Raw genomic sequence first — 14,181 nt, forward strand, 5'->3', positions numbered from 1 at the left:
GACTACAGGCACCCGCCACCTCGCCCGGCTAGTTTTTTTGTATTTTTTAGTAGAGACGGGGTTTCACCGTGTTAGCCAGGATGGTCTCGATCTCCTGACCTTGTGATCCGCCCGCCTCGGCCTCCCAAAGTGCTGGGATTACAGGCTTGAGCCACCGCGCCTGGCCATAAATATTTCTTTTCTGGGCTGGGCACAGTGGCTCACGAGGTCAGGAGTTCAAGACCAGCCTGACCAAGATAGTGAAACCCCAACTCTACTAAAAATACAAAAACTAGCCCAGCCTGGTGGCGGCCACCTGTAATCCCAGCTACTCGGGAGGCTGAGGCAGAGAACTGCTTGAACTCGGGAGGGAGAGGTTGCAGTGAGCTGAGATCCCGCCACTGCATTCCAGCCTGGGCGACAGAGCAAGACTCCATCTCAAAAAAAAAAATACATATATGTATATATTTTTACATAGGAGAATCTTCTAAAATTCTAAAGGACTTTCTAAAGATTCCTATGTTTGCACGGTATTATAATCAAGGAAAAAAAGCACTTTTCGTACTGAAGAAATAAAGCTGAGATGCTGTGAAGGACAACTGACACAATGTCAAAGACAGAAGGGTGGAGGAGGATCCTGGCCAGTCCTGACGAAAGAAAGGTCCAAGGAGACGAGTGGAAATGATTCCTCGGGCACCAGACATCCACACACACCACCACGACATGGGTAGAACACACCTGAGATTCTTGCTTAAGGTGAATGCTAATTTGTGGGCCTTTCCGAGAAGCCTTGGTAAGAAGGCTTCACGTTGCTAGAACGTGACGTGAAGTGAGGGACAGCAGCCCCGTTACACTGGGAGGCTGTAAACTTGCTGCATGGACCCGAGTCAGATGCTTCATGATGAATACATACAGGCCCAACAGCACTGCAGGCTACCCAGTAGGAGGAACTCATGATGATCCCTAAGAGATTACACAGTACAATCAGTATTACCGAAACCTAAACTTACTTTGTAGATTACTTCACCTCAGCAAGTAGAAGCAGCAATGAAGAAAATGCTAATACAAATTTAACTCTAAGCAATGAAGCAAAACCAATTCGTAAAGTGGGAATCTGCTAATTCCAGGTCAGTCAGTGAAGGAAGTTGTACCATGGGCCCTTGGGAAGGCCAATTCAAAAGACACAGAGACCTGATGCAATCCAAATGACTACAGGTTTTGAAATGGGGCAAAGACAATGCAAGAAGAAATTATAAAAACGCAATCACAGATGACACAGAGCAAGTACAGGAACGAACAGCAAGAATGTTGAGGATGCTGGTGAGCTCAAAGAACTCTGAGCATCACTAAGAAAAAAATGTCAAAAAAAAAAAAAAAAAAAAGAGCACCAAAGATGATGAAAGGGTGTTCTCATGCTGAAAAGGACAGGTATGTAAGAGTTGACCAAATACACTGGCAAGCAGGAGTAAGAGTCCAAGACTAGTCTCGTCATAGAGAAATTACATCATAGGACACTGGAAGATTAGAAAGGGTCAAGTCTCTCTCGTTTTTTGTCAAAACAAAGATGGCAAATTCCATAAAATGTAAAACAGTGAGCTTGAAATGAATCCCAGACAAAATTCTAGATGCAATTAGCTAAGAGATGGTTTGTGAGGATTTAGAATGGGAAGTAGAGCATCTGGAAGCAGCATGAACCCACCAAGAACAAGTCACACCAGATCAACCTCATTGTCTTTTTATAGATATAAGAGGCAGATCTGGAGAGGCTGCAGAGAAGGACTTTAATACAAAGATCTGGTTGGTGCTTTTACAAAACCTGCAGTTAGGACACTGGAGGGTAATGAATACGCTAGATGACATAATCAGGATTTTAAAAGATTCAGAGGCTGGGCCTACGCTCATGCCTATAATCCCAGCACTTTGGGAGGCTAAGGCAGGCGGATTGCCTGAGGTTAGGAGTTTGAGACCAGCCTTGTCAACATGGTGAAACCCCTTCTCTACTAAAAATACAAAAATTAGCCAGGCGTGGTTGGCAGGCGCCTGTAATCCCAGCTACGCGGGAGGCTGAGACAGGAGAATTGCTTGAACCTGGGAGGTGGAGGGTGCAGGGAGCCGAGATCACACCATTGCACTCCAGCCTGGGCAACACAGTGAGACTTTATCTCAAAAAAAAGAAAAGGATTCAGAGATGTACACAGATGGTATGATAAGACCAATAAAAACCAAACCAACAACAACAACAAAACTCAAGAGAGACAACTATGGGGCCATGCACTTAAGTCCACATACTGGGCTAGGCAAACACAGGAAGGGGGCTGGCTGTGGCTTCTTTCTCCCTAGTGGAGAGCCAGAACACAAGACTTGTCAGCTACCAGAGCCATACAACATGAGACACACCACCTCATGAAACTGTTATGTTCCAGACGTTCCACAGGAAAGACATCTTTGTTTTGTTCACTACTATATCCCAAGTTCCCAGCCTGTCACGTAATAGGCACTCAATGAACTTTTGTTTAAGTGAATGTTTTTTTGGAGGTGTCCAAGCTGAGACTGGAGGGCCATGGAGTTAGACTCTGAAGAGGGCTAAAAGCACTGGGAAAATGATTAGACTAAATGACCTAAGGTATCAATACAACCTTTCTGCTTGATTTCTATCAATTCCATCCCAAATCACTTTAAGTCTCACTTGCAAGCCTGGGAAACTATTTTTCCACCACTGACTTCAGTTCCCACAGATCCCCAGCTTGTGTCACCAACTGTTTTCTTATACCATACCATGGAGGGAAAGCACAGCTGAGGCTGCATTCAGACATTTGAATACAAATTTTCATACAAATATTCAGGGGTGTGTGTACCCAGGGTTAAGTACAATTCTAAAGTTGCTAAGATATTTCTTCCCTTTCTTTTTAGTGAGAAAAGTATACTGGAATGCAAATGAATGCGAATGATATTATTACATGAGAGTCAAGCATTTATTCTAAATTTAAAAATTAATAAATAAAAAGAAATTGCCTGCAAACCTGACCTTGTCAGTTGTGAGAAACTGGCTGTTTCATGACTCAAAAGAAGGCAATGCAAGAAAATTGTTAATCTCCTCAGCCCTTTGTGATATGGCAACAGCCCACTGCCCTGGCTGTCTTTTGCCACTTTTGCCCTTTGCCCAGCATGCTCACCTATCTACAGCTATTCAGTGATATTAGTCTCATCACACAAGCTCTACTCACTTTACAGATACCAAGCATTCCCCTTCAAATCAAATCTCAGGATCAACTCTCTTCTTGCAGAAAAGTCAGCAAGAAAAGAAAATAGCTAAACACAGACTGGTTTTGAAATACCTCTTTACTTACAGGAATACTCTTTTGAAAATCAAGTTTTATTTAAAAAAAAAAAAAAACTTGTAAAATAATTTAAGGAATAAAGTCACCTAGGCCATCATTGTTCTCTATAATACTATCTAGGGGAATAATGAAGTTTCAATTATTGGCACATTTTGTCCTACTTGTCTGTTTCTCATTTTAATTTTAATACTTTTCCTAGTAACCTAATTGCAAAAGTCCCAAGAGTTGTTTCTAACAAGATCAGACAGGCACCACTATCCTAATAATAGTTTTAGAAGGTAACAATCAAAAAAATATTTACCCCAGCTACTCAGGAGGCTGAGGCACGAGAATCACTTAAACCCATGAGGCGGAGGTTGCAGTGAGCGGAGATCGGCGCCACTGCACTCCAGCCTGAGTGACAGACACTTGATCTCGGGGAAAAAAAAAATTTTACTTATGCTATAACCTAAAGTTTCATTTAAACATACAGAAAGCGAAATACCATTAAATGGAATTGGTAAAGGTCTATTTCTCAGGTCCTATTTACATTCTCTCTCATTCAAGCACGAAACAAACCATTTGCTGAAGCTCAGCTGGCTGGGTTAGTGTCATGAGGCTCAGGTGTGGAGAACCTCTCTCTGGGGCCAGAGAGACTAGGAGCTATGTAATGGCCAAGTATGTAGGTTATCTTAAAATACACAATCATTAACTGGGCTTCCTTCCTCCTACTCCTGACCCGTCTCGGGCACCTACCTATCCACCCACGCACCAAGCTCTAAATGATCCCTTCTGTAATACCTGATGTTCCTCCCTACAACCTCCTAGTACTCGCTCCAGTGAGCACACACGCATGCACACTAGATACAGGTTTCTAAAACACACAATCCTAGAGCCAGAGGTCAACAGGGAGGTACCTAAAATTCTGACTGGGAGCCTCCACCTTCAAGGTTCTCAACGACAGCTGCCAACACACACGAGTCACACCCACTCTGACTCCTAGCTCCCCAATCCTATGCTATGACGGACGTGAAAATGCCTCAAAATGCTGAAAACACAATGCATGCTACAACATATTAACAGCCCAGAGCATCCCATGTTATTCTAAGGTGCTGAGGTGTAGACCAGGCCAGAGGCATGCACCTGTGCCTAGGCCGGTCTGTGTTGGGGTGAGAAAGCTGGAAGGCCTGACCAGGCGCAGTGGCTCACGCCTGTCATCCGAGCACTCTGGGAGGCTGAGGCGGGTAGAGGATCAGAGGCCAGGAGTTCAAGACCAGCCTGGCCAACATAGTGAAACCCCATCTCTACTAAAAACAGCCAGGTGTGGTGGCGGGCACCTGTAATCCCAGCTACTTGAGAAGCTGAGGCAGAAGAACTGCTTGAGCCCAGGAGGCAGAGGTTGCAGTGAGCCAAGATTATACCAAGTGTACTCCAGCTTAGGCAACAAATGAGACTCCATCTCAAAAAAAAAAAAGTAAGGAAAGAAAGCTGGAAGGCCTGCTCAGCCAGCACTCCTATCTGTGGAGGCAGCCTCCTCAGACCTGGAGCCACTCAGTCCCTGACCCCCACCACAGCCTCAGATGCTCCTTCTTTCCTTATAGCCAACATGAAAGGGAGACAAAAATCAAACACTGAAACAAACCTTCAGGTGCAGTTCATTCAGATACTACTACTGGTCCAAAGAAAAACTGAGGGCCAGGCATGGTGGCTCACACCTGTAATCCCAGCACTTTGGGAGGCCGAGGCGGGCAGATCACCTGATGTCAGGAGTTTGAGACCAGCCTGACCAACATGGAGAAACCCGTCTCTACTAAAAATACAAAAAATTAGCTGGGCATGGTGGTGCATGCCTGTAATCCCAGCTACTCTGGAGGCTGACGCAGGAGAATCGCTTGAATCCAGGAGGCGGAGGTTGCGGTGAGCCAAGATGGTGCCATTGCACTCCAGCCTGGGTAACAAGAGCGAAACTCCATTTCAAAACAAAACAAAACAAACAAAAAAACATTGAGGACAACCTATGGACAAACCAATTCTAGATAACTTTTATCTGTGGGCAGGCTGTTTGGTGAGTCAGGATTTGTTTTTTTTGAAACGACAAGGTCCCTTACTTCATCCTTCTGAATTGCACTTGGGATCTCTCTTAACATTCTCCCCCTCTTTTTTTGAGATAGGGTCTCACCCTATTGCCCAGGCTTAAATGCAGTGGCATGATCTCGGCTCATTGCAACTTCTAATTCCCCGGTTCAAGCAATTGTTCCACCTCAGTCTCCTGAGTAGCTGAGGCTATAGGCGTGTGCCCACCACGTCTGGCTAATTTTTGTATTTTTTGGTAGAGATAGGGTTTCATCATGTTGGCCAGGCTGGTCTCAAACTCCAGACCTCAAGTTATCCACCAGCTTCGCTCTCCCAAAGTGCTGGGATTACAGGCATGAGCCACTGTGCCCAGCTGAGAAAGAGTCTTTTTAAAAAGTGATGTTTAGTTAGAAGAAAATGACGTGGCCGAGTGCGGAGGCTCACGCCTGTCATCCCAGCACTTGGGGAGGCTGAGGCAGGCGGATCACCTGAGGTCAGGAATTCCAGACCAGCCTGGCCAACATGGTGAAACCCCCATCTCTACTAAAAATACAAAAATTAGCCGGGCATGATGGTGCGTGCCTGTAGTCCCAGCTACTTGGGAGGCTGAGGCAGGAGAATCTCTTGAACTCAGGAGGCGGAGGTTGCAGTGAGCCAAGATCACACCACTGCACTCCAGCTTAGGCAACAAGGCAACAGAGCAAGACTCTGTCTCAAAAAAAAAAAAAGAAAAAGAAAAAGAAAAAGAAAACAAAATGACTTCATAATTAAAACGCTCAACTTCTATTTCATGCTATTCTAATTTACAAAACCTATAACAAGCAAGGGCTGATGTATTTTAAAATCATTCCTCTATGGCTGGGCGTAGTCATACACATCTGTAATCCCAGTACTTTGGGAGGCCGAGGCAGGCAGATTGCCTGAGGTCAGGAGTTCAAGACCAGCCTGGCCAACATGTTGAAACCCCATCTCTACTAAAAATACAAAAATTCGATGGGTATGCTGGCAGGCACCTGTAATCCCAGCTACTCGGGAGGCTGAGGCAGGATAATCATTTGAACCCGGGAGGTGGAGGTTGCAATGAGCCAAGATCATGCCACTGTGCTGGAGCCTGGGTGACAAAGCGAGACTCCATCTCAAAAAAAAAATCATTCCTGGGCTGGGCACGGTGGCTCACGCCTGTAATACCAGCACTTTGGGAGGCCAAGGCAGGTGGATCACGAGGTCAGGAGATCGAGACCATCCTGGCTAATATGGTGAAACCCCATCTCTACTAAAAATACAAAAAATTAGCCGGGCATAGTGACAGGTGTCTGTAGTCCCAGCTACTCGGGAGACTGAGGTAGGAGATGGCATGAACCCGGGAGGCGGAGCATGCAGTGAGCAGAGATCGCGCCACTGCACTCCAGCCTGGGCGACAGAGCAAGACTCTGTCTCAAAAAAAATTAATTCCTCTACCAAGTTCAAGAGAAATTCTAAGACATTTTCATATTTCTCAACTGATTCCAAGGTTAGAAATACAGAACCATACAAGTGGCTATGTATCTGTATGTTGATTTTGCCTCTAGGTCATGGGTCTTCCTTAATTATTATCTTTCCTTACTGGAAGAAAAACCAATGACTGCAAAACTAAATCTGTTAGGCTTTGGGAACAAAAAAGAGCAAGGAGGCAGAGAATGTGGGACAAACAAAGAATAGGAAAGAACAAAACAAGCTGTGAAACACTAATAACAGGCCAGGCACAGTGGCTCACATCTGTCACCCCACTACTATGGGAGGTTGAGGTAGGAGGATTTGCTTGAGGCCAGGATGTCGAGATCAGCCTGGGCAAACAACTCTTTTTAACAGAGACTTTGTCTCTGTAAAAAAATTTAAAAATGAAATGCTACCAGTGCATATCTTCCAAAATCATCTAGTGCTCTAATTCCATGAATATAAGCTTAAATGAGCAGAAACTAAAACTAAAAATTAAAACCAAATGTCAAAGGACCCAAAAAGCTAGTCTGAACAGATTTTACCTCTAATGCCAAGGCAGTCTTGTCATAAGCACAGGGTACTCTTTTCTGGATTGCTTTCGCAAAGACAGGTCCATTCTGTGTGGATGGCAAAGGGGTGATTGCTGCCCCAGGAGAACCGGAAACTGCAGGTAGAGGAGTTGTGGTCTGAGGTTGAGCGTATGCATGAGCAGGTTCTGGGATCCCATAACTGTTGGAATTCCTATTTCCATGCTTTCCGTGTGGTGAGGATCTCACAAGCTTTTCGACATAAGGGACAGGAATCATCCCAACCCGGCCATCCTTGTTTCGGGCACTCCACCACTGTTCTTCAGGCTTCTCTATTATCACTAGGATCTCACCCTTTTTAAAGGGCAGGTCTTCGGCATCATTTCCAGGAAAATCATACAGAGTCCGTACATATTCCAGGTTATCTTCTGCTGTAGGCAGGTTGGGTGCTGAGACAGAGCCCATTGGTGGGCTTGGATACCTTAAGAGAGAGAGAAAATTACTATAAGAGAAAAATCTTACTCTAAGCCAGTGCCTGTCAAACTTCTTAATAAACCACTCTCCTCTACAATAAATTATTTTCCTTTTTTTTTTTTTTTTTTTGAGACAAGTTTCGCTCTTGTGGCCCAGGCTGGAGTGCAATAGCGTGATCTCAGCTCACTGCAACTTCTGCCTCCCAGGTTCAAGTGATTCTCCAGCCTCCCGAGTAGCTGGGGTTACAGGCACCCACCACCATGCCCGGGTAATTTTTTTTGGTATTTTTAGTAGAGAAGGGTTTTCACCATGTTGGCCAAGTTGGTCTTCAACTCCTGACATTGGGTGATCCACGCGCCTCGGCCTCCCAAAGTGCTGGGGATTACAGGCATGAGCCACCACACCTGGCCCCTACATTTTTTTTTTGGAGACGGAGTCTTGCTCTGTTGCCCAGGCTGGAGAGCAGTGGCAGGATCTCAGCTCACTGCAACCTCTGCCTCCCAAGTTCAAGCAATTCTCCTGCCTCAGCCTCCTGAGTAGCTGGGACTACAGGCACATGCCACCATGCCCCGCTAATTTTTTCTATTTTTAGTAGAGATGGAATTTCACCTTGTTAGCCAGGATGGCCTCGATCTCCTGACCTCGTGATCCACCTGCCTCGGCCTCCCAAAGTGCTGGGATTACAGGTGTGAGCCACTGAGCCCAGACTTTTTTTTTTTTTTGAGACAGAATCTTGCTCTGTCACCCAGGTGGAGTGCAGTGGCGCAATCTCAGTTCACTGCAACCCCTACCTCCGGTGTTCAAGTGATTCTTCTGCCTCAGCCTTCTGACTAGCTGAGATTACAGATGTGCAACACCATGCCCAGATAAATTTTGTGTTTTTAGTAGAGACAGGATTTTGGCATGTTGTCCAGGCTGTTCTCAAATTCCTGGCCTCAGGTGATCCACCTGCCTCAGCCTCCCAAAGTGCTGGGATTACAGGTGTGAGCCACCATGCCAGGCCTTATTTTCCTTTCTATATTCTTAGTAGTTAAGAAGGTTCTATCATGCTGTAATTTTTGTAGTCTGTATTGTCCCAAAATTTACTATTCTGAATGTCTTTTCAAATTACAAGTATATACACACACATACACTTCATCTCTGTTTTATAGAAACCTTTTGATTACACAGAGATACCTGGTTTAAATTTATTTTTATAATCTCAAGTAAGTTCGGAAGCTGCCTTCCTTTGGACCCTTGACACAACCACCACACACTCTTCCTCCCGCTCCTAATCTATGGCTTATACATCCTGCACACTTCCCTGGACACACAGAAAATGACAAAGGCCTCTACCTCTGGCCCCTTGAAAAAAAAGGAACAAAAAAGGGCTTACAGACTTGCCAAGTTAAAAATAATAAATCCACCAGGAGTAGTGGCTCAGAACTGTAATCCTAGCACTTTGGGAGGCCAAGGCGGGCAGATCACTTGGAGACCTGCCTGTTCAACATATCAAAACTTTGTCTCTACTAAAAAGACAAAAAATTAGCTGGGCATGGTGGCACACACCTGGGGTCCCAGATACTCAAGAGGCTGAGACAGGAGCATTACTTGAGCCCAGGAGTTAGAAGCTGCAGGGAGCTATGACTGCACCATTACACTCCAGCCTGGACAACAGAACAAGACTCTGTCTCAAAACATAAATAAATAAGAGGCCGGGCACAGTGGCTCAGATCTGTAATCCCAGCACTCTGGGAGGCCGAGGCGGGCACATCACAAGGTCAGGAGATCAAGACCATCCTGGCTAACACGGTGAAACCCCGTCTCTACTAAAAATACAAAAAATTAGCCAGGTGTGGTGGTGGGCGCCTGTAATCCCAGCTACTCAGGAGGCTGAGGCAGGAGAATGGCGTGAACCCGGGAGGCAGAGTTTGCAGTGAGCTGAGATTGCGCCACTGCACTCCAGCCTGGGCGACAGAGCGACACTCTGTCTCAAAAAAATAAAATAAAACAAAACAAAAAATAAATAGCTAGCAAGAGTAGTAGGAACAGGAGTAATAATAAAGAGATCATACTTATTATCTATGCTAGGCATAGTTTACGGTGTTTGAAGATATTACATTATTTAATAGTCACAGCAACCCTGTGAGGTAGAAGCTGTTATTTCCATTTTACAAATGAGGAGCCAAAGAAGAGGTTAGACTTGAACTCAGGGAGTCTGGTTCTAGACTCCTCACTCATAATGAGCTAATCAGCCTTAGGGATGAACCCTGCATCTGTCAGGTGTATGAGAATGGCATAATGCATGTGAAGCATTCAAAATTACCGACCAGCACCAAGCATTCAATATAACCACATGAACACACACATACCCTTCAAGTACATCCCTGCTTCTATTTTTCTCTTTTTTTGAGACAGGGTCTTGCTGTCATCCTGGCTGGAGTACAGGGGCACAACTACAGCTCACTGTAGCTTCCACCTCCCAGGTTCAAGTGATTCTCCCACTTCAGCCTCCTGAGCAGCTGCGACTAGAGGCAGTTGCCACCACACACAGCCAATTTTTAAAATTTCTGTAGAGATGGGGGTATCACTATGTTTTCGAGGCTTGTCTTGAACTTCTAGCCTCAAGCAATTCTCCCACCTTGGCTTCCCAAAGTGTTGGGATTACAGGTGTGAGCCATCACACCCAGCCCCTGCTATTTGAAGAGCCATAGAGATCCTGTGAAGAGTCTAGTAAGCACCATATAAATTTCAGACACTATTAAGAGCACAGTCAGTTCCACCTTAAGACTCCATCCAAGAGTATTTTATTATTTGTATAGTTAAAAGCAGTTAGCCAGTGCGTGGTGGTTCACGCCTGTAATCCCAGCACTTTGGGAGGCCGAAGTGGGCAGATCACAAGGTCAGGAGATTGAGACCATCCCGGCTAACAGAGTGAAACCCTGTCTCTCTACTAAAGATACAAAAAATTAGCCGGGCGTGGCACGCGCCTGTAGTCGCAGCTACTCGGGAGGCTGAGGCAGGAGAATGGTGTCAACCTGGGAGGCAGAGTTTGCAGTAAGCCGAGATCACGCCACTGCACTCCAGCCTGGGCAACAGAGCAAGGCACTGTCTCAAAAAAAAAAAAAAAAAAAAAAAGCCGTTAATCCTGGCTGTGTGTGGTGGTTCACTCCTGTAATCCCACACTTTGAGCTCAGGAGTTCGAGACCACCCTGTCTCTGAAACTGTCTCTACAAAAATACAAAAACTAGCCAGACAAGGTGGTACAAGCCTGTGGTCCCAGCTACTCAGAGGCGGCTAATGTGGGAGGATCACTTGAGCCTGGGAAGCAGAAGCTGAGTGAGTGGGGATCGCATATCTAGCACTCCAGCCTAGACAACAGAGCAGGACCCTGTGACCAAAAAAAAAAAAAAAAAAAAAAAGCAGTCCTACAAGAGAACAACACTTAATACAGCTTCAGTGGGGGATTAACACTGATGAAATCCATTTACCCAGGTATCCACTGGCCCTATTATGTACTAAGAATTTGGGAGCCAGATGCTGTGCTTTGTTCTGCACCTGTAGTCCCAACTACTAGGGGGGCTGAGGTGGGAGGATGGCTCTGTCACCCCAGCATTTTGGGAGGCCAAGGCAGGCAGATCACCTGAGGTCAGGAGTTTGAGACCAGCCTGGCCAACATGGTGAAACCCCACCTCTACTGAACATACAAAAAATTAGCAAAGTATTGTGGTGCACGCCTGTAGTTCCAGCTGCTCGGGAGGCTGAGGCAGGAGAATCGCTTGAAAACTGGAAACAAAGGTTGCAGTGAGCCTCCAGCTTAAGCTACAAGAGCGAAACTCCATCTCAAAAAAAAAAAAAAAAAAAAAGGAAGAATTTAGAAGACAAAAAAAGTAAATAAAACCAAGTTCCTCCTCTCAAAAGACTGAATTTAACAGAGGAAGGCAAATGAGAGAACACAGTATAATTAACATGTGTCTCAGCCGGGCATGGTGGCACACATCTGTAATCCCAGCCCTTTTGGGAGGCCGAGGCAGGTGGATCATTTGAGGTCAGAAGTTCAAGACCAACCTGGCCAACATGGTGAAACGCCATCTCTACTGAAAATACAAAAATTAGCCTGGTGTAGTACTGTGAGTCCATAAGCCCAGCTACTCAGGAGGCAGAGGCAGGAGAATCACTTGAACCTGGGAGGTAGAGGTCGCATGAGTCACTGCGCTCCAGCCTGAGTGACAGAGCAGGACTCAGTCTCAACAACAATAACAACAAACATGTGCCCCAACAGAAGCTGATAGGGTCAAGGAGTACTCAAAGGAAGGAGTTTTGCTAAAGGTCAGGAGAACAAGCTAAGGAGGTGATGCACAGAAAGCTGCTCCCCTTGAAGTTGAATGATTCTGCTGAACACAGGTTCATGTATTTGGTTCTCCATTAGAAATACACTAGAGGCCGGGGGCAGTGGCTCATGCCTATAATCCCAGCACTTTGGGAGGCCAAGGCAGGCAGATTGGGCTGAGGCAGATTTGCTTGAACCCAGGAGGCAGAGGTTGTAGTGGGCTGAGACTGTGCCACGGCACTCCAGCTTGAGCAATAGAGTAAGACTGTATCAAAAAAAGAAAGAAAAAACGAAAGAAACAGACTAGAGGCCAAGCATGATGGCTAATGCCTGTAATCCTAGCACTTTGGGAGGCTGAGGCAGGAGGATCCCTTAAGCCCAGGAGCTACCTTGTGTATGATCTTTCTGCCCTCCCCAAGTTTGCATTTTTGACATTAAAGTTTACTTTTTAATTAAAAAAAAAAAAAAGTAGCCGGACATGGTGGCACACACCTCTAATCTCAGCTACTCAGGAAGCTGAGGCACAAGAATCACTTGAGCCTGGGAGGTGGAGGTTGCAGTGAACCTAGGTGGCACCACTACACTCTCACCTTGGCCACAGAACAAGACTCTGACTCAAAAATAAATAAATAAAATAGACTACAGCCCAGTAAGTTCATTCAAATGTTCCCCTACCCAGTCTTCTCACAGCCCTCAGTGCACACATGCATTACGCCACACAGGCACATAACAGGAGCTGGGCTGACCAAGGCCTTTCAAAGGTCGCCAAATGTTCATAAAGGGTCAGATGGTATCCATTTTAGGCTTTGCAGTCTTCATACGGTCTTTGTCACAAATTCTCTTAAACTCTTCAAAAATAAAATAATCAGGCCTTGTGCGGTGGCTCACACCTGTGATCCCAGCACTTTGGGAGGCCGAGGTGGGCAGATCACCTGAGGTCAGGAGTTTGAGACCAACCTGGCCAACATGGTGAAACCCCATCTTTACTAAAAATACAAAAAATTAGCCAGGCGTGGTGGCACATGCCTGCAGTCCCAGCTACTCGGGAGACTGAGGCACGAGAATCGCTTGAACCCAGGAGGCAGAGGTTGCAGTAAGCCGAGATTGCACCACTGAACTCCAGCCTGAGCAACAGAGTGAGACTCCATCTCAAAAATAAATAAATAATCATTCTTAGCTCCAGTACACTGTACAAAAATTATTGGCCAGGCGCAGTGGCTCACGCCTGTAATCCCAGCACTTTGGGAGGCTGAGGCGAGCAGATCACAAGGTCAGCAAATCGAGACCACGGTAAAACCCCATCTCTACTAAAAATACAAAAAATTAGCCAAGCGTGGTGGTGGGCACCTGTAGTACCAGCTACTCAGAGAGGCTGAGGCAGGAGAATGGTGTGAACCTAGGAGGCAGAGCTTGCAGTGAGCCGAGATCACGCCACTGCACTCCAGCCACGGCAACAGAGCGAGACTCCGCCTCAAAAAAAATAAATAAAAATAAAATAAAATGTACAGGGTTTTCCAAGCCCATCCAAACACTCCCGACCATACTTCCACTTTTTGCTTATTGTCCACTGCACACTTTCAGCAGCAAAGCCCCAGACAACTAATTCGTAACTGAATTTTCTCATCTGATGATAATGAATCTCTCGGCTCTTTTGGTTAAAAGCATTCTCAGGCAGGGCGCGGTGGCTCAAGCCTGTAATCCCAGCACTTTGGGAAGCCGAGACAGGTGGATCACGAGGTCAGGAGATCGAGACCATCCTGGCTAACACGGTGAAACCCCGTCTCTACTAAAAAAAAATACAAAAAACTAGCCGGGCGAGGTGGCGGGCGCCTGTAGTCCCAGCTACTTGGGAGGCTGAGGCAGGAGAATGGCGTGAACCCAGGAGGCGGAGCTTGCAGTGAGCTGAGATCCGGCCACTGCACTCCAGCCTGGGCGACAGAGCAAGACTCTGTCTCCCAAAAAAAAAAAAAAAAAAAAAGCATTCTCAGTTTCTACATGTATAAACCATACACAAAACATGTTTAAA

At 45.9% G+C, this 14,181-nt stretch overlaps 1 protein-coding gene across 2 annotated transcripts in view; it reads right to left on the reverse strand.

The window, feature by feature from the left end:
• The window catches only part of CRKL (CRK like proto-oncogene, adaptor protein), a 37,292-nt gene that overhangs the window by 12,167 nt on the left and 10,944 nt on the right, over nt 1-14,181 (reverse strand). For both annotated transcript variants that reach the window (XR_004052743.1, XM_010368983.2), the window contains exon 2: nt 7,388-7,853. Coding sequence is in view for 1 of the 2 variants with exons in the window: in XM_010368983.2 (XP_010367285.1) it covers nt 7,388-7,853 (466 nt within the window). In the remaining variant the exon portion in view is untranslated. The remainder of the gene's footprint in view (nt 1-7,387; nt 7,854-14,181) is intronic.

The sequence above is a fragment of the Rhinopithecus roxellana genome, chromosome 13 (assembly GCF_007565055.1).
Source record: "Rhinopithecus roxellana isolate Shanxi Qingling chromosome 13, ASM756505v1, whole genome shotgun sequence".
Taxonomy (NCBI): Eukaryota; Metazoa; Chordata; class Mammalia; order Primates; family Cercopithecidae; genus Rhinopithecus; species Rhinopithecus roxellana.